Source organism: Protopterus annectens, chromosome 1.part1, assembly GCF_019279795.1.
Source record: "Protopterus annectens isolate FY-2018-M chromosome 1.part1, PAN1.0, whole genome shotgun sequence".
Taxonomy (NCBI): Eukaryota; Metazoa; Chordata; order Ceratodontiformes; family Protopteridae; genus Protopterus; species Protopterus annectens.
In genome coordinates this window covers 109,515,433-109,537,102 of record NC_056726.1, presented here as the reverse complement: position 1 = coordinate 109,537,102, position 21,670 = coordinate 109,515,433, and the positions used below count along the sequence as shown (strand labels likewise).

The 21,670-nt window shown below is 41.3% G+C and overlaps 1 protein-coding gene across 1 annotated transcript in view; it reads left to right on the top strand.

Annotated features, from left to right (window-relative positions):
* LOC122814218 (pleckstrin homology domain interacting protein) overlaps positions 1–21,670 on the top strand; it is a 2,625,611-nt gene that overhangs the window by 2,566,610 nt on the left and 37,331 nt on the right. The window contains 2 exon segments of the mRNA XM_044086823.1: positions 3,842–3,961; positions 3,963–4,012. Coding sequence (XP_043942758.1) covers positions 3,842–3,961; positions 3,963–4,012 — 170 coding nt within the window.

The following is a 21,670-nucleotide window of genomic DNA, read 5'->3' as shown; positions in this document are numbered from 1 at the left end:
CAAACAAAATCTATGTGTGAAGAATCGGATTATTTAGAAGATTATGTGCTACTGGAATGAACAGAAACCGGGAAGGTGACACTGGATTTGATAGATGCCTTTTGGCATATCATTGTCTTAGATCTGTACAGGAGATTTTGCCGTTTGTCTTTCTGCACCCAAAGTGTTTCTGAAAGTGCTAACCATTGTGAAAGAGGGCTTACAGGAGAAGGAACTCTGTGTTCCCGTGCATGGCTAACTGTCTGCTGTTGCCTTAGAGTCCCTGGTAGCATCCCTGGAGTGGTCAGTTCTTTGGTTTCATTGTTTTGCCATCTCCATAAATTGGGAGAAGTGCTCTTTGATTCCTTTCAGTGGGAGTATATTCTTTGTGGAGCTAGAAACAGTCAGTAGTTCCTGCTCCCAGAGAGGGCCCAGAAGTTTGAGTGTTGTAATGGACTGCGTGCTTTCAGTAATACCTGCTTATTCTGGACTGGGGCTGGCATGGATCTTAAAGGTGTCTTGGGAGCAGTGCCAGTGACTGCTTCTGCTGCTTCTGAGGTGGTTTATTATGACCTACTCCTATTTCCCAACCCCCACCACTGAGTTTGTTGACCATGTCCAATGGCTACTCCCCTCTTTGCATCACATCTCCCCTTTAGGGGAGGATCTTCAACAAACATCCTCTCCTCCTGTCTGGGTGGACAGCCCACCCCCCTGCCAGGGTCTCAGATGGTCGAGCCACTAATCAAGCCTGGGTCATCTGCGCAGTAGTTGAGGCTTTATACTGTTACACCACAACACTGGCCTCAGTCCCTACTAGTGTTGTGTGTGTTCTGTTCCTGTAGCCAAACTTGTTACAATTCCTGATGAAGTGAATTCCTCACTGGTGTGGTAGTTAACCCATTTCTTCTCCTCCATGCCTCAAGAAGAATGGTCTCTTCTGTAGAGAAATATTCTTTTTGAGTAGTCCTTACCTTGATTTGGTCTGTCAGTTACTCTGTCAAGTCATGTCTGAAAAAAATGTAGATTGGTGATGAGGGTATTGCCTTTAGACCATAAACAGCGACTTTGCTGTCTGGTCAGAATCTTATTGGAGTGAGTATCCTCAAAAATCAATCTGTTTTGTTAGTGAAACAGTATGGTTCTCCCCCTTTACTTTCCTGTACAAGAAGGTTGAAGGAAGTTGGCCATGGATGCATTTTGTCTCCTTTGGCAACAGAGATTTCTCTGACTTCCCACCACTGCTTGGTTTTATATAGAATTCAAATAAGACACAATAATCATCCTCAATGACCATTATATGTATAGGGAGGATATGATTTCAGACATTAAAGTTCCTGTCAGTGTGAGGCAAGGGAATGTTTCTGCTTTTCAAGTTAAAACTTGAAAGTTGACCCCCAGGAAATCGATCCTGTTTTAGATTCCTTGATCCCACTTGACTGTCCTGGCTGGGATGTGAGAGCTGATTCAAACATCTAAAAAAGCCGCCTACCCATGAAAGATGTTTTCCATGTGGCAAAAAGAATATCTTATACTGCCTTTGTTAGTCAGTTACACATGCTTCAGACTTGCGTCGGCCACCTTTATTGGCAGAGTCTGTTATTCCTCACTCAGTGTACTGTCAGCTATTTCTGCACGTCATGACCTCTCTGGGGACAAGTAATTGCCACAGCATAAGCAGGTCTGACAGTCACTTAGAGATTCTGTACCTTCATTATCTTTGGAAGAACTCCTCCTGTCCTTCACTCTATAACTTCATGATTAACAGGCTTTCCTGCCCCTTGTCCAAGTCTGCAGGCTTGTTGGCTTTGAAGTTCTTCTCTTGAAGGATTTGCTCCTTGGTGTAGCTATCACCACTGCTCTTGAGGTCTCCATGCTTTATACTTTTATTTATAAGGAGCAATATTTGACCTTTCGCAGAGATCAGACTTTCCTTCATAACTAATTTCCTCTTGAAAATATATCAGGATTGTCCTTAAAGCAGTCCATTTACATATTCTGTTTTCTCTGTAGGGGTAGTTAATGGAGGAGAAAGCACTCCGTGAGCCTGCAATGTCAGCTCTGGTTGAACCTAAAGTGAGTGCATGAGTTCAGAGAAAATAGAACAGCTGCCCTCCTTCGATTTAGGGAACAAAAGGCAGGCATTCACCAACCAAGCACTCTCCTGGATTGCTAACTGTAAGCAAACACTCTCCTGGATTGCTAACTGCATTGTATTTGTCATCTGATCGTGAACCTTTCATTGAAAAGTATTGCTATCAAAGGTCACTTTACCAGGTTGTGTGGCTGCTTTTACATCTTCCTTGAAGAATGTCTCCAATATGGACATTTCTCTCACAGCTCCTTGGTCATTTATTTACATTCTCCAAGTAAACACACACTATAGGAAAGCTGCCTGCTTTATCTCTTTTTTTCATCTCATAGTGAATTATTTTAATGGAAAGTGTTGCTGTAAAAAAAAGGCAATTTTTCCAGATAGTATGGGTACTTTTATATCTTCCTTCAAGAATATCTCAGATATGGACATTTCTGTCACAGCCACTTGGTCATTTATTTGCAGCTTCAACAAGCAGTATACTAGTGATTGTGATTCAAGAGTTGATCCATCTTTGGTGCCTGAGTGCTTCAGAAATCAGTCATGTGAACCTTAATGAGTCTTCTGTTTCACTTTCTCACAGACTAAGAGCAACAATAGCTGATAAAGCTAATGTTTGTACTGCGCCAGTTAATCTGTCATCACAGACCTTTTTTGTTGCTTCCTTGGTTGGGTGTTTCTTCACCAGTCAGAATTTGGTTACAGTTTTTAGTAAGCTGCCACATTCAGGAATGTCAAAACCTGCACTGATGCATGCAATGATGTAACATTCTTAGATGCAGCTACTTATTTTCTTAACTGCTTGCATAGTTTGGATCATAATAATTGCTATCATTAATAAAGTCCTGCTTTTACATGTCAGTACAATACAGTACATTATGTGTCCATGCAGCCATCAGATTACCAGCAAACTCCAACACCAGCATTATATTGCAGACGTTTGTCTAGTGTGAGCTTCAGTTGTGGTTGCAGGAACATAACATCAGGGAGAGGGAGTGTAGTGTGAAATCCTGACCAGATAACTGCTTCCTGATGACAGATGTGAGTCTGACATATGCTTGCAGCTATGCTTCCTCAAGCCTATGGATAGTAGAGGTTAGACTCTTCCATTGCTCAACAGATCCTAAGAAAATCTCTGAGGATCTTCAGGTCACTGTCTCTGAAATGACCCCTTGTTTGGAGACATTATTATGGTTTGATAAGGATCCACTTAGACTGGCCTCAGGATATATTTCTCCACCTGCTCCACAACACCTGACCAAGTTTCTGATGAAGAAACCTGAGGAGCAATGATTCATGCCTCCCTTTGGAGCCAGTCATTTGTGATGCTGTCTGTGCAGACTGGAGGGACCTTTACTGTGGTAATTCAACACTTAAGAAAGATCAGAGCCATTTATAAGCAACACCTGGCAGAGGATGTCAATGCTCCTGAAAGTAGAGTAAAGTAGCCTAGTTATGAGTGAAGAGGTTATGGTGCTTCTAGACCAACCAAGGATGGTGTCCTCAAATGTCAACTGATATTACAAGGATACACTTTATGTTGTTTACATATCAAGCATTTACAGGCTTTTGTCTCTCTCATAAAGATAGTGCAAACAAGCAGCATTTGTTAAGTCAAGTTTTGTTTAAATGCTCTGTTTAAAAAAGTATGTGAAATTGATGAAGGAATGTTTTACTTGGGATGTGACCTTTATGGCATATTACAAACATGTACTTAATCCATTTTCACTGTTACTGTCTTGCTTTAATATTTTTATTCTTTATCAGATTTACAGCATGAGTTTACGACTCTCTGCCTTATTTGAGGACCACATTAGCACTATTATTTCAGATTACAAGTCTGCTGTTCGATTCCATAAACAAAGCAAATTAACAAGGCAAAAGAAAAAAACAGAAAAGGAACAGAAGCAGTTCCAGATCTAGCAGTCCTTCATCAAGGTATTGTCATGTATATAATGCAAAATTACTTTTGTGTTAATATATTCATCACATAATAATAGTTAAATTCAGTCAGTGACATTCCAAAGGAGTTTAGCATGTGAATGTACAAGCATCCATCTTCTCCATCAATTCATACTGGATTGTGTAACACACAGTTGGGGTTTGTGAGAATACCAGGATGTCAGAGCTATTCATAGAATAAGTATATTTAATGTCCTTGCATTACTGTATTGTGTACCATATAGATCTTCAACAGCGTCTAATTTACCAGGTCCTAGCATTATCGTCATCCCTGTGCCAATTGAAACTTTTTTTTTCCTGAAAACTTTCTATTGTTAAATTATGATTCCTTGTATACAGATGAGGCATTTGATTTCAGCAGCCTGGCTGTGACATACTTGCCTCCTTCATTGTGTTCTACCATTGTGAATCTCATGCTAAATGATCAGAGCTCATTCTAGGTCTTCAGGTTTATGTAAAGTAATATATAGGTTCATAGGTATATGGCTAACAACCTCAAGGGCTCTTGCAAGCCTAGGTAAGCTTCCCAAATGTATCAAGGAATTTTTTAGTGGCTCCAATACCTTCATCCTATCTACCTGTTTACTAAGCAGAGCGAGAGCTTGGTATGCTTGTGCTAAGCAGGAGCCCTACGGGTCCATTCATTCCTGCCTAGGAAGCCCTGTTAGCCCATCTGTTTCTGCTGCTGACTGGAGAAAGGAAGTAAGCAGCTGGCCAGTTTACAAGTCCTGTGGATTAGGCTACTCATTCTTCTCCATGTGCGGCTCACAAGCTCTCTACAGCTGCCTGGTTGGGAGATGAGACGTATGTGTTCCAACACATGCATCATTTTTCCTGACTTGGCAGGGAGAATTCTCTGCATGATGTAGTGCGAGCTAGCTTGGCTGTTACAGGCAGGCAAGTAAACCTCTCATCAGTAGATGTTGCCAGTACTGCAGCTTAGCAGCTTCTGTCTGCTTAGGATGAGCTAGCTGGCAATGGCTGCTGAAGCTCAACCTGTCTCCACCCCCTGCCCAGTCCGTTAAGTGGCCTGTACTGCTAATCAAACAAAGATCATGTGGGATGTAGTCAGGGCTTTATTCCTGTGTGACATGGGGCCAGAAATAGTCTATATTGGGCAGAGGGGAAAAAAATGATTTATGTTATACTGGGAACCTTTGTGGAGTGCTTTGCCCCTGAACCTGACAGTTTCATAGTTTGGGTTCATTTCTGACTTTTCTGAAGTTATCTCATTTAGTAAAATTTTAAAACAAACAAGGCCAGCACTAGTATGAGAGGAAAAATTAAAGTCAAATAACAGTCAACAGACAGGTTTCGGCTCAAAGCCTTTTTCAATGTATAACACAGACTGCAATACCAAACCCCATATATATATATATATATATATATATATATATATATATATATATATATAAATGTAAAACAACATTTACAGCTCAACCAATCACAAATCAACACATTGTTCATAACTGTTCATTTAAACCACGTGGAAAAAGACCTCCCAGTCTCACAAAGCAGGCTTTTTCTTTTTTATTTAAAATATTGCGCCAACCAACTTTGCAGTTCCTGTTGCCACATACCCTATCGTTAAAAATAAAATGGAATTGGGCAGATGAATGTTTAATGGTATGCTTATTTATTGCATTGGTGGAACATTTATTCCTAATATTACTGAGATGTTCAGATATACGTAATCTGATGAGTCTCGAAGTTTGACCTATATAAAAAGCTGAACACGTGCATACAGCTAAATAAACTACCCAAGCTCTGGTACAATTTGCAAATATGTTAATGTAAAATATACAGGGTGTATTTTTGGTGGTGAATTCTTTAGTTTGAAGTGTGTGTTTACAGAATGAACAATGACTGCAGGGAAAACATCCAACAGGTTTAGTGCCATCCAACGTAACCTCAGTGATATTTGAGCAGAGTTTGTAGTGTTACATCTTGACCTGTGTTTTCATCCGCCTCTCCTTCTACCTGTAAAGGGGGCAGTACTAATGTTCTTTTCTAAAAATGAATGTTTGAAAAAACTCTTTTTGGAAGCTGGTGACACTTGTTGCAGTGAGGTAAAGAAGTTACATAGAAATGATTTCTTGAGATACCATACTAACAAAAGGATCTCTGATAAATCTATCAGGTTCATAACGAGTTATGGCATAACGAGTTATGGACGAAACACCTCTTGTTTCATGGATTTGGTGCAGCAACATTGGGATATCTTATTAGCTGATGAACGGTTGAATGATCTTTTGCATGCTAAATGTCGTTTTTCTTTCAGGAAAGGTAAAACATTGGGTGGCTACTTTAATCATTATAAATGTAGAATGCCAAGCTCAAATATCACTCTGGGTACATTGGATGGCTCTAAATGTGTTGGATGTTTTCCCTGCAGTCATTGTTCATTCTGTAAACACATATTTCAAATGAAAGAATTCACCACAAAAATACACCCCTTATATTTTACATTAACATATTTGCAAATTGTAGCATGGATTGGGTAGTTTATTTAGCTGTATGCACGTGTTCAGCTTTTTATATACGTCAAACTTCAAGACCCATCAGATTACGTATATCTGACCACCTCAGTAATATTAGGAGTAAATGTTCCACCAATGCATTATACAAGTATACCATTAAACATTTGTCTGCCCAATTCCATTTTATTGTTATCAATAGGGTATGTGGCAACAGGAACTGCAATGCTGGTTGGCACAATATTGGGAGACTGGGAGGTCTTTTTCCACCTGGTTTAAATGAACACTTCTGAACAATGTGTTGATTTGGGATTGGTTGATCTGTAAATGTTGTTTTACATTTCCATATATACAGATGGAAAAGAGTACTTTGAGGGGTTGATGAATGAAGAGAATGAGAGGGAGAGAAGGCTGGATGATGTGGGGATAGTGAATCATGAAGTGCAATGGATTAGCAAGGAGGAAGTAAGGATAGCTATGAAGAGGATGAGGAATGGAAAGGGTGTTGGTCCAGATGACATACCTGTGGAAGCATGGAGGTGTTTAGGTGAAATGGCAGTGGAGTTTTTAACCAGATTATTTTATGAAATTTTGGAAAGTGAGAGCATGCTTGAGGAATGGAGGAAGTGTTTTGGTACCGATTTTTAAGAATAAGGGTGATGTGCAGAGTTGTAATAACTCCAGAGGTATTAAATTTATCAGTCACAGCATGGAGTTATGGGAAAGAGTAGTGGAAGCTAGGTTAAGAAGGGACGTGATGATTAGTGATCAGCAGTATGGTTTCATGCCAGGAAAGAGCACTACAGATGCGATATTTGCTCTGAGAGTGTTGATGGAGAAGTACAGAGAAGGTCAGAAGGAGTTGCATTGTGTTTTTGTAGACTTAGAGAAAGCATATGATATGGTGCCTAGAGAGGAGTTGTGGAATTGTATGAGGAAGTCTGGAGTGTCAGAGACGTATGTAAGAGTGGTACAGGATATGTATGAGGGTAGTGTGACAGCGGTGAGGTCTGTGGTTGGAGTGACGGATGTGTTTAAGGTGGAGGATGCGTTTAAGGTGGAGGTTGGATTACATCAAGGATCAGCTCTGAGCCCTTTCTTATTTGCAATGGTGATGGCCAGGTTGACAGACGAGATCAGACAGGAGTCCCCATGGACTATGATGTGTGCAGATGACATTGTGATCTGTAGTGAGAGTAGGGAACAGGTGGAGGAGACCCTGGAGTGATGGAGATATGTTCTAGGGAGAAGAGGAATGAAGGTCAGCAGGACTAAGACAGAATTTATGCATGTGAATGAGAGAGAGGATAGAGGAATGGTGAGGATGCAAGGAGTACAGATGGCGAAGGTGGATGAGTTTAAATACTTGGGATCAATAGTTCAGAGTAATGGTGAGTGTGGAAGAGAGGTGAAGAAGAGAGTACAGGCAGGATGGAATGGGTGGAGAAGTGCATCAGGAGTGATTTGTGACAGACGAGTACCAATAAGAGTGAAAGGGAATGTCTACAAGAGGGTAGTGAGACCAGCTATGTTATATGGGTTGGAGGCAGTGGCATTGACAAAAAGGCAGGAGTTAGAGCTGGATGTGGCAGAGTTAAAGATGTTAAGATTTGCACTGGGTGTGACAAGGGTGGACAGGATTAGGAATAAGTATATTAGAGGGTCAGCCCAGGTTGGAAGGTTTGGAGACAAAGCCAGAGAGGCAAGATTACGTTATTTTGGACGTGCTGAGGGGGGATGCTGAGTATATTGGGAAAAAGATGCTAAGGATGAAGCTATCAGGTAACAGGAAAAGGGGAAGGCCTAAGATAAGGTTTATGGATTTGGTGAGAGAGGACATGCACGTGGTTGGTGTGACAGATCAAGATGCAGAGGACAGGAAGAAATAGAAACAGATGATCCGCTGTGGCGACCCCTAACGGGAACAGCCAAAAGAAGATGATGATGATGATATATATGGGGTTTGGTACTGCAGTCTGTGTTGTACATTGAAAAGGCTTTCAGTCGAAACCGGTCTGTTGACTGTTATTTGACTTTAATTAAAGTTGTTTTTCCTCTCATACTAGTGCTGGCCTGGTTTGTTTTAAAATTTGCTTTTTCTTTGGGCCTTTGCACTTGCCATCTGTGCGAATTTCTGTTACTGCTTCCTGTTCTCTCATTTAGTGCTTGAAAGCAGATGTTCCAAGTGTCTTTGTGACTGACAGGTAGCTAGATTAGACCCATACCAACATTGTCCCTGCTGTCTGAGAGAGAAACATGAAGTTAAGCACTACCACAAGTGCTAGTGATTTAACCAGATCATCTGTAGTTGTTGAGTGGAGAAGTGTCATGGCCTTCATTATCAAAAGGAGGAAGGTAGAAGGTTCTGCTGAGATTGGCAGAATTGGCCCACTTGCAGTTTCAGGTCTCCGTAATAGCTAAGGCCAGAGAAAGGGAGAAGTAGGCCGTGGTCAAAGTTTGATGGAGGTAAGCCCACTTCTAAAATGGCTTTTCAGTCTCAGCATATGATAGTTTTATTCCTGAGTAAATAAAGGCTTGATTTTTTTTTTTTTTTTTTTTCTGATCTTCTATTTTGTCAGGTAAGACTACCCTGACTTGCTTGGTGGAGTTCCATAGCTATAAAGAGGTCATTAATTAAATTTCATCTGAACATTCTTTCTGTTACTTGCTGGATCCTGGACTGTGGCTTGCTAAATCTTGCATGAGATCATTCAGTCCATGTATTTACCATACTTTTGTGCCCCTGTGACAGTGGGAGCTTCTCCCGGCATTTAGAGGCTTTGATTATTCTTCCTTTTAAATTATTAAATTCTAAGTTTGGAAAATTACTTCCCATCTGATGTTTATGCATAGTTTTTATTCCTATGTAATGTCTCCTGATGTCCTCAGTGCATGCCACTGTGGTTTTAGATCATTACTCACTTCTGAGACTGTCTTTGCTAGGAAATGATAGCAACCTGCTTATGGCAAACATTTAATGGTTGTAGTCTACCGTGGTCCTCCCTGATCTGTCTCTTAAGACGTTGACATTAACTATGGTTTCCTGACCAAGTATCATCAAACTGACTGTGGTTCCACTTCCTCCTTAATCAAGTGGTTTCAATCTTTTGGACTGCATTCAGCAAATGTTTTGGGATCAAATTCTTCTAATAGCCACTTGATGACTTGCAGAATTTCTGATGTCACAGTCTTGGCTATGTTGAGTTTTGTAAGAGGGCTTTAAGAGCAGTTGTATTAATTCAGCACTGTGCAGAAGATATTCATCCGTTCCTTGGTTATTTTCCCCTGTGCACGTGTCTCAGAGTTCACTGCTCTGGATGACTATTAGTTCCACTAAGCTTCTTCACTGAATGATTTCTTAGGTGCATCTCGGTAAAGACAGGGGACGTGTTGCTGCCTGACAATCCTGTGTCCTTGCAGGTTCCATTCCTTACCATCTTATTTTGTGGGAAGGAATCTGCTGATATTTGCATCTGATCCATATGATTTTTGTGCGATTCTTAATAGGTTACACAGAGGGGCCTGATATCTGTTGTCAAACCCTTGTTTTCCACTGAACCACATAATCTAAATCAAGTTCTTTGTTCCTTCTTCAGAATTGTTTCTTGCTTCTTTCATATTACAGTGATGCAGGGTTTGCACTGGTTGTTAGTTTCTACCAAATTTGTGTCCTTTTACTTGATTTCCATACTTAGTTTGTGAGCTCTGTCTGTCTGCAAGCTGTGTAACTCGGTGAAACTTCTAAGATAATCAGGTACTAAAGCTGCTCATTTGTCCTATGACTTGCCTTGAGACTTCTGGCGGTCATTTTTTTCCGGCCTAGCACTGGTCTCCTGAAGTACCATAAAGTCATATTTTTAAATTTCTCTAAGGTTTTATTCCTAGTTGTCACCTGATTTGAGACTGTTTTAGGTATAAGATGTTTTACTGAGTTTATCGGTCTTGTGCATACTCTGCTGTGTTTATTGTTTTAAGCTTGTGCAGTTAAATATTGAATCAGAGAGTCAGTTAAGCAAGCAAGCAGTCAGTCAGTTAACAAATAGTAAAGGATGAGGTTTTCAACCATCCTTCTCAGGACCTAGTGAACATCCTCTTGAGGAGGAAGCTTCCCCAATCATCTTCCAAATAAATTAGTAAAGGGTGATGCTGTTTTTCACCAGCTTTTTCAAGACCTACTAGGTAATGATTTGAAGAGGAAAATGTGCCTTCTCTGTTGGAGATGTGGCCACATTTCTTTTTTTCACTTCTCCCAAACTCAGTCAATCCCAAAAAAAACTAGTAGTAGCAGTAATAGTAGTAGCAGTAGTAGTCATCATAGGAGTAGGAGTAGCAGTAGTTGTTGTTGACTACTACTACTGCTGCTGCAGCAGCAGCAGCATCATAGGAGTAGTAGTAGTTGTGGCAGTGCTTGTTGTTGTAGTAGCTGTAGTGATAGAAGTTGTAGCTGTAGTAGTAATAGTTCTAGCAGTAGTAAATAGTAGTTCTAGCAGTAGTGGTGGTAGCAGCAGTTGTGGTAGTAGTAGCAGTGGTAGTAATTGTAGCCATAGCCGATGGTGGTGGTAGTTATAGCAGTGGTAGTTGTAGTAGTAGCTGTAGTGGTAGTAGAAAAGTAGTATCTGTAGTAGTAATAGTTCTAGCAGTAGTAAGTAGTAGTAGTAACAGTAGTAGTACTGTAGTAGTAGTAACAGTAGTAGTACTGTCAGTAGTGGTATCAGCAGCAGTTGTGGTAGTAGTAGCAGTGGTAGTAGTTGTAGCCGTAGGTGGTGGTGGGTAGTAGTAGTACTTGTAGCAGTGGTAGTTGTAGTAGTAACTGTAGTGGTAGTAAAAAAGTAGCATCTCTAGTAGCAATAGTTCTAGCAGTAGTGGTAGTAGTAGCAGCAGTGGTAGTAATTGTTGTAGCCGTAGGTGGTAGTAGTAGTAGGACTGGTAAGCAGTGCACTTGCAGACTGTGGAAGCACTTAAGCATCATAGTCTTTCCTCTGGTGTGTTGGCCAAGTTATGCAAAGAGACAACTCCACTAGCCCAGCAGTAGCAGTTTTAAATGATGATTGGTCCTGGGGAGTTTTTTTTTTTACCCTGAGTTAGAACAACCATCCCAAAGACGTAGTGGAATCTGGATATGGTCATGGTCAGCCATGCCGCAGAGTTCATGAGTTCTTCCACATAATGAACTCAGTTAGGTGATCGGGCTATTTCTGTAGAGCTTTTAGGACTGATTTAAGATCTCCTCAAAATGGGGCAGTGGCTATTATAGCTTGCAGCTAGTTGCTGTACAGTAGTAGTGGAACCAGGAGTTTTGCAGAGAAACTGAACAGTACACCACCACTTATGATGCACAATGAGAAGCAAGTAATTTGCTTTACTGTATTTTGAATTCAGTTTTTTCAGTTTACACTTTTAGGATTGGGGGGAGGGTTTCAGGGTTAGGATTATAGACAGAGTTTCACAGGGAGGGATTTTTAGGGTTAGGGTTAGTACATTTAAATGGCATCGGTTACTAACACCAAATGGATGTAATTCATATTCACATTCTAGAAAGTAAAATATGCAGAAGAGCGCTCCTTCTTCTGGGGTAAGGCCAAGAATTATTTTCCATTACTCCCACTTTTTTGTTGTGAAGGGAATGGATGATTGCTGGAAATTCTGCACTTCAGCAGCTTCATTCTGTACATCCAGTATATGCAGTTTTAGGTGGTGACTGTCCAGGGACCCATATGCCACCTACTACCACAAGGCCTCTGATTAGTTTCTGTGAACATGATGAATGCCACTTGCAACATCATTGCTTGGGTATATTCCAAGAATTTTCTCTGATTTCTTTGGTTTGATATTAGTTCTTGTGCAGTATATTACCATTTGAGATTTCTCCTTCATTTTCCGTGGAATTTGGCCGTAGTGGCAGAAGCCTTCAAAACAGTCTTCATGAGCCCTCTGCATGGAAGTTCTCCTCAAGGCTTGATCAGAACATCATCCACAAAGCATTCTGTTTTGATCCAGTCTCATGGTGGTTACCATAAGCTGGGAAAAGTTTTCTCTGATCTCGTTTTAAAAGAATGGCTTCGTAGGCTTTATTGCTGGCTGTCTTCAATTCTAGTCATGCCTGCTTTTAAAAAGAGCCACAGAAGTTTACAGCCTTGCAGCCTTGATGAGGCTGTGCCGCGTACAGTCTCATCATGGACCATACTGTAGCTTATGGGTTTGATGTTTGCCACAATGCTGGTGGCACACACTGTAGACCTGAGTGTATGATTGTTGCGTTTATGTGTGAGTTGTTAGTGACTGCAGATCTGCCATGTGCTCATGATCTGCCTTAGGATTTAGAGCACTGTCATGTGATCTTGCAGTGGTTAACAATTTTCGCTAGTCTCTTGCTGGGTCTCCTGCAAAGAACTGCTCTCATGTCCTGATGTCTGATCCTTTGCTACCACGATGAGAAGTTCATAGGCTCATAGGTGCTTAATGTGCTATTGCTATGCAAGGATCTTAAGAAACCTATCATATATTCCCATGACATATTTAACCTTTCCAGAGATGAGCAGAGAACATTTGGATGTTGTCGCTATCCATGAAGGGACAGGGTCATTTCAGTAATCATGTAACCCTCACCCCCCAATGATTGTGATTTGCATCATCCAGGTGGAGATTCAGAATACCTTCCTAGCCCTGAAGTCCACTGATGTAAAACATGTGAGGTCATAGAGCTGTGACTGCAGGAAATGTAAGACTCCTTGCAGTAGCAGTTAGGACCAATCAGCAGATAAAATATTTCGTGTGTTGCCAAGTTCCTTTCTCGCTGTCCTGTAGTGCCCATTGTCCCCATTCCTTTCCATTTCTTTCTTTCCATGAAAGAAGTTTGAAGATCAGGACTGCCCTATGCTGCTTTTTTTCCCCTGTGTAAATAGTTGTCAGTGTTTTCTATACTATTTCTGATGAGATTTTTTCCCCAGTCCAAACTAAGTACTTGTTTATGGGTATCAGCTCTATAGTACATAGACTGTTCATTTTCCCTAGCTTTTCTTGCTGTGTAACATGCAGACTGGCTTCTGAGGTATCAAATCTGGGCCTGTACTACATGTAGGTGTTACTCTGGGTAAGGATTTTTGTACCACATACATAGCTATTGCTGGACAACATGAGTTAGGACAGCAAGTGGTCAGTGTTTCACTGTCACTCCAGCCTCATTCATAGTGTTAGCCAAACTGATCCAGTTGTTGCTGAGTTTGAAAAGTTCCAGAGACCAGGTTTGATATTACCAGTTTATCATACTGAGCAAACATTTTCTTGTGGTTCTTTCTGTCTGTGAGATGATCTTTAGTCTTAGCCTAAAGTCCAGAATTGTCCTTTCTAAATTTGTATATGCCTGTTTGAACCATGTCTTATTCAGTGTGTATGGAAAATGTGTGAATGTTCAATTTGAGCTTTGTTAATGAGGTAGCACATCATGTGGGGAATGAAGGAACTTTCAGCAACTCAGAACTTTTATTTTGAACGGTTGACCATAGAAGAACCAGAATTGTTAACTTCTCCATTTGTTCAGTCACATTTTTCTTCAAATGTATTATCACCACAGCTAGTCTCCCAATCCACTGTATGCGGAAAGCTTGATACATGTTTAGGGTTCATGAACAGCAAATGCATCTATATAAGAATGCCGTGCCAGGCCCAGCAGTTGTTCTGGTTGCTTCTCAAAGTCCACATTGCACCAAGGCAGACTCTTGAAAATATCTAGTTTTTTTGATTTAGTAAAAATGTTATGTACATGTGCCACTCTGAGCCATAAATTGCCCATTATGTACAATTCAATGTCAGAGGATCTCCTCAAGCAGATTGAAGGAATTGCAAAAGATATTGCTCCTGACTCTCTGAAAGAGAGTGATACACCTGTTTCAGACTGTACTCTCATTGGGGAAGCACTCTGTTTTATGATGTAGTGGATGCCTTTTACAGAGGATTTGCTACTGGAATCATGATTAGAAGACAAGTATCTGTTGAAGAATCAGATATGTTTGGGACTGCCTCAGTAAATGAAGCCCTGGTACAGAAAGTAAACAAAAATGGATCAGTATAGGCAAAAAATCAGCAGACCTTCTGAGAGAAAATAAAGAGGTTAGCACAAACAGCAAATCCATGGATCTGGATGTAGGTCCTTTCCAGGCCATGCTGGAGCCCCCAGACTATGACTAAGTTTCATAAATTTCTGCTCCCTCCCCAGCAACCCTAATTGAATATGACCCCCTCTAATTGAACATGAGTCATCTGGGGAGCAGTCGCAGCTGTATCGCTTTACGTCATGGGCTGGTAATATCCTCACTCCTTTACTTAATTGTTAGAGGAATGATAATGTAGATGTTTATAGATAGTCACTTGTTTTGCTTTATTAACGGGAATCATTTTTATCATATTTTTTTTTTTATTCTTTTCTCGTAACATTTTAATTTGTATATTGTTTCTCACCAGTGTCTGGCCTGTTTATCTCTCTCAAGTTATTCTCATTTGGTTTTACCTAATACTTTTTGTTACAGCCTAAGACTAGTGATTCCAAGTTTCCATTCCTATTCTGTCAATTTATACTTCATACACTATTTCCTAGCAACAAATAACTCAAGACACCTTGTACATGTTTCACATGCAGACTACAAAGAAGGTCTGCTGGGTAACTGAAGATTCTTTTGTTGAAAGGAAATCCGTATACCGCAGAATAGCTCTCTGCCATTAACGCTCATCTAGCTCACAGCAAGAAAACCAGTTGTGACTTATGGCTTGAATTGAACCCCTGTGAGTAATAGAGAAGCAACAAAACATGTCACAAATGTAACCCATTGCACGTGATACACACTGTAATGCAAGTTATTATCTGCCTACTTACTAAATAGGCTTTTCATCAGCACTCATTCAGTAGACTCAGACATTTTTTCAGACATCATGCAGAAAGAATTCAAGCTTTTTCCACACCACACTTGCTCCCCTCATTTTATATTGTTTACACAAGACACACACAGATTCATTATGATTACTTCTTAACACATTGTTTCGCATCTTAGCTGTATTTATGACCATTTGGTTTACTCCTCCCTTGCATTACATATTTTATCCCGATTATTATTCGGATTTCTTGGACATGCTTTTGTGCTTCCGGTTTTAATACTGATTCTGTATATATTTTTTTCCACTATTCCACTTGTTAACCATTGTTTCACCCAACTTTGTTGTGGATGGCTTCATTTCTTAGATTTTTATTTCTTCCATGAATGTTGAGACATCCGCTAAAGACAGATGTATTCCTTGTTCTTTGTTTTCTTGTGATAGTTGTCTTAATATCTAACATTAGTAGACAAGTTAGTGCCTTGCTATTACCTGGTTCATTCATTTCTGCTGGCCAACTTAATTACATCATCTCTTTTCTTAAATACCTTATCTTTTCACCCTTATTTGTGTATTTTGCAAGTCTTTCTTCAGTTCCCCCAACTCTGTACATAATTCAGAAAATTGTTCCATGTACCTCTGTTGTTTCAAATCTCCAGCATTCCGTAAGTGTATTTCTGAACATTTTTTCTGAAGCTTACAAGGGATTTAGAAATGCTTGGCATTTGCAGGCAAATATTCTAAATTTTTCTTGATTGGGCTATCTATCTATGGGCCATGCATATTTCAACTCCCTTTTCCCTTGAAATCTGCTTACTCAGTCTTCTTCCCCACTCTTACGTTTGTCTGACTGCTTCATCAGATTTAAAGGATATCCGTTACGGCATGGCTCACGTTTCCTGCATCTCTCTTTCCCTCTGCCTATGTTCTGTTATTAGCCCTGTATAAAAGAGTTGATCTTTAGGCTGAAACCCAAATTTATTCTGAGCCTTCCCCCATTCCTTCATTTCACCTCCTTCATTCCTTCCTCTGTTCACAGTACCCACGCTCTAGCTAATTTCCTCCATTTTACTGCAGCTGTGTCTGTTGCTGACATTGTGTTTCCTTGCAGGCCCAATTGGCACAATCTCTGATCTCTCCACTGTCTTACTGAGCTCCGTTTCATAACTTCCTCTGTAGTTTTATAGATATAGTCTTTTGTTTTCTTTTTCATCCAGAATCCCCTGAAAATGAGCTGTAGGGCCAACAAAATTTAAGTAAATAATTGGGGATGATTTTCCATCAAGTCTGCTGTTAACATGGTTTTCATCCTTGGCCATATTGATATCATTGAGAGATTACTGATTGCATTAACCTGAGAGCTCTTGTCACACTTCATTGTTATGTTGTCAGAATTTCCTGTTAAGAAATTGATGATTTTCTGCACCTTCTATGTTAGAGTGATAAAGTCCGCTCTGTAACCCATTTTACTTGACTTTTAGTAGCTTGTGTGCTGAAAGAAAGAAATATTTGCAAGATGAGAAGTAAGCAGCTTTTACAGCTCACCCATCCCGGAGGAAGAGAGGGAGGGAATGGTGGTTTCCCAATGGCAAGTTGCTCTTATACAAGTGAAGCTTGTACAATAACAATGGGCGTTACTAGGAAAACTTGGGCTTAGTGCTGCCTAGACAAAACACAAACAAGGCAGAAATAAAACTCCCTAGCACCCTTGCAAAAATGCTATCAAGGAGACACAGTCATTGTCCATGCTGGTGTGAACGACCTGAGACGTACCTCCCTGGACTACATGAAAAGAGACATAGAGGAGCTCTCTGATTATGTAGCCCAGGCAGGTATGACCCTGACCCTGAGCAGTATCCTTCCTTCACCAAGAATGATGCCACAACATAGAGACAAGATGATCAGCTTTAACAACTGGCTTAATTTCTGGTGTCATTCAAAGGGGATCCAGTGTCTGTCTGCCTGGGATGACATGCTTGACAAGCCACGCTGCTTCGCAAGGGACGGCTTGCACCTGTCACCCCTGGGATTCTGGATATTGGCTAAGGCTCTTGCCACCCCATAGTGCCTTTTTTAGGCAAGGCTCAAATTCTAAACCTACCACCCTAGAAAACAAAAATGGGAAGATACTAAGGGTAATGCTGCTCAGTGCCAGAAGTCTAAATCTCAAAATGCACGCACTCGAGGCCCTTCTCAGTATGGAGAACATCGATGTCTGTGCTGTGACTGAAACCTGGTTCAAGGCTCCTGAGAGCACCCCGGCACTATCAGGTTTTACCTCATATCATGCGTTCCAGCCCCAAAACCCGGACCACGCCACAAAAGGAGGGGGTGTATCCATATTCTTCAAGGATACCCACACCTCCAGGTTGGTGGCAATGCACGAAGCATCGGAAACCATCCAGGTGCAATTAACCATAGGCAAAACTGCTCTACAATTTGTAGCATGCTACAGGCCACCCCACACAGCCTTCCTGAAGACACTGGAGGGTATAAATGTATCTCCAAACACCATTATATTGGGTGACTTCAACTACCCGAATATAGACTGGGAACATTACTCAAGCCCCAACTTTCTAGCCAAAAGGTTCCTGGAGTTCATAAATTCAAATGCCATGGAACAACTAGTCACTGTTCCCACAAGAGGAGAAAATATACTAGATCTCATCATCACAAACATGGGGACAAAATGCTCCACACTGGAAGTATATCCCTCATTGGTGAGATCAGATCACAAACTTATCTCACTGGAAATCCACATCCCGCCCCCACCCCAAACAAAAAAGACCACAGTGAAGAACTTCTCTAAAGCAAACTTCACACTACTCAAGACTGGTGTGGTATCCTTCAAGGCCCCTGAGCCAGTGGAAACCACAATCCAAGCTGCGGAAGCCCTTACAAATGCCTTCTCTGAACACCTCCAGGACTGCATGGATCAGGCAATCCCTAATAAAACCAAGACTCTTTCCACCAAGGGCAAACGTCCAGTCTGGTGGACCCCAGCCATAAACAAACTTTACAATAAGAGGAGAAAGCTGTTACATGATAGAGCAAAATCCATAAAAGAGAAGACACCCTTGATCATTATTAGTAAAAAAATACGCGCACTCATAAAATCATCCAAGGCCAACTTTGAGAGAAAAATTGCAATAGATTCAAAAGACAATCATAAGGCCTTCTTCGGCTATGTTAGAAACCTGGGTGGAAACTCCCAGATATGCGCAGAATTAGTCCAAAATGATACAAAAATCACTGAACCCACAGACATTCCCAACATACTGGCAGACAGGTTCAGTGCAAACTTCACCCCCCTCTCCCCGGCAAAAGGAGAGATAACTATCCCAGCGGAGTGTAGCCTCCCAGACATCTCAAATGCGCAGGTGAAAGCTGCTCTCTCTAAAGCTAAAAACACAGCATCAATGGGACCGGATGGTGTCCCCGGCTGTGTGCTACACGAACTCAATGAGGAACTAAACCCACATATAAGGCAGCTGTTTAATCTTAGCCTTACCACAGGATACGTGCCCAAGGAGTGGCGTACGGCAACTGTGGTCCCACTCCACAAAGGCGGTGCCTCTACGGACCCTGGTAATTACCGCCCCATAAGCTTAACAAGCCTGGTCTGCAAAGCTATGGAGAGGATCATAATGGAACTCATAAACAAAGACATAGGGGACTTGCAGACATTGGACCCGACCCAGTTTGGCTTTGTCAAGGGCAGATCATGCCTTTTGAACTTGGTCGACTTCTTCGAAACAGTCACCAAGGCCATTGATGAGGGAAAGGCAGTCCATACAGCCTACCTTGACCTTGCAAAAGCTTTCGACACAATACCCCACTCGGGTATTATAGAGAAACTTACCAGCTTAAATGTAAACCCATATGTCACAAGATGGGTTGCAAACTGGCTAAAGGACAGAACCCACAGGGTTAGAGTTGCTGGCGCCATGTCAGACTCCAAGCGCAAGTGGTGTCCCACAGGGCTCAGTCCTTGGCCCCCTGTTGTTCGGCATCTACTTCTCAGAAGTACAGGCAAACATAGGAGGACTATGGCTGACAAAGTTTGCAGATGACTGCAAACTGGGCGCCATAGTGGAAAGTACATCGGACACAGATATCCTTCAGAGGGGTCTCACGGAAACTGATAACTGGTGCCAGAGCCATGGCCTGAAGTTAAATGCCAATAAATGTATAGTCATACCCTTCGGGAAAAACAAGGTAACCCCAAGCTACCATATAGGTGGCAATCCATTAAGCACAGAAGAGGTTATCAGGGACCTGGGGGCCCAGGTTGACAGTGGCCTTTCTTTTGACACTCACATTGCTAAAGTGGTTAGAAAGACCTTCTACATTGCCCACCTGCTCATGAAGGGATTCACATCCAGATCAAGTGAGGTCATTGTTCCCCTGTACTCTTCACTTATCAGACCAATGATCGAGTACAATGCCCCATTCGGGATGTATCTCACCCGACACCTGCAGCAATTGGAGAGACCCCAAAAGTTCCTCACCAAAAGGATAAAGGGACTCCAAAATCTGTCGTATGCTGCCAGACTGAAGAAACTCCAGCTCTATTCAGTCACATACCGCCTGCTCAGAGGTGACCTGTGCCTGACCTACAAGGCCATGTCCAACCCGGAATTAATGGACATGCTCCACCTCAAAAAATCCAAATCTACCAGATCCACTAGAGCAAGCGACTTAAACCTTAGCACGGATATAAATAGGACATGCTGGAGGGATAGATTTGTCACCCAGAGACTCCCTATGCTGTGGAATAAAATCCCGGTCCATGTGAGGCAGAGCACCTCGCTGGCTCTGTTCAAGAGAAATCTTGACCGGTGGATGGGAGATCGTAGGTTTACCCCGGGAATCATCTCTGTGTCACTGCTGGACAGAGGCACAACAAACTAATGGGCACAGTATTTTTTAACATAAGGGGTGGCGTAAGCCACAAAACTTTGGGCTAGGCTTATAAATGCCTTAGGGCAGATAGCCTAGTATAAACCTATGAACCTAATTCATGAAATATTCATCATTTAAATACACCCTTCAGTTTTTGGCCAATTAAACAAGTTGTAACTTTACCAAAAACATTTTGTATCAAATACTACCATGGAATGTCATTATTCAGATCTGATGGTGATAATGTCCCAAATTTTAAATTCATTTTTGCCTCTAAGATGTTCAAAGCCTCAACAATGTCCGTACCAACAAGTAGATGAATGGCAGCCAAAAAAAGAAAAAAAATCACTTATATTGCTGTTATAGTGTTCCATAGCATGGATTCTCACATCCTTACTACATGTATCTGAAAACTTCTGAATCCTAACCTTGACACTTTTTTTGGTTTGACCAACGTATCATTTAACATTCAAACAATTACATCTAACTGCATAAATCACTGTACTCAGAATACTAGCAAAAAATTCCTTCAGTATATGTGCTTTATTATCAGTATCAAAGGAGGAGGTGTATCCATCTTCATTAAAGACAAATACACCTCAAGACTGATTAAACAGTACAACTCCCTAGAGTTACTCCAAGTCTCCCTCCATTTTCTTGTTAGCTGCAGGGCCTCCACCGTGAACCATGAAACCCACACTGCCTTCCTGGACCTACGTGAGTCACTTACAGTACAGCCAAACACCTTGTTCTTGGGTGACTTTATAAGTATCCTTCCATTGATTGAGAAATGTATATGAGCACAAACACACTCCCTCTAAAGTTCCTGGACTTTAACACAAATGCTCTCGAACAGATAGTCAGCACCCCCATAAGGGACTCTGTTGTCCTTGCCCTAGTACTCACCAACATGGGAGATTGCTGCACCACCCCGTGTGTGGGGACCCTCCCTAGTGAAGTCGTCATAAATCAGTCTCATTCAAAGTAATGATCATACCTGACTACCCCCCCCCGAGCAAAAAGGTTGAAAATTTTCTCCAAAGCAAACTATAGCCTTCTAAGTGATGGTATAAATAGTTTCAAACCTCCTGCCACCACTGATAGCAATGCCTCCTATACTGAAGTGTACACAAATCCCTTGTATAAACACCTATACAAATGTATAGACTCAGATGTACTGGAATGGATCAAAACAAGGTCCTCACAAAAAGAAAAAACAAGTCACCCTGGTGAATGTCTGGCATAAATAGTTTATACAGCAAAAGAAAGAAACTGCTGTCAAAGAATGAGAGAACAGTGTCAGCAGAAGAACATGTTCCACAGCTTAAACATACAAATTAGACATCTTGTAAAGTCCTCTAAAGCTAATTGCGGCACTAAATTAGCTTCC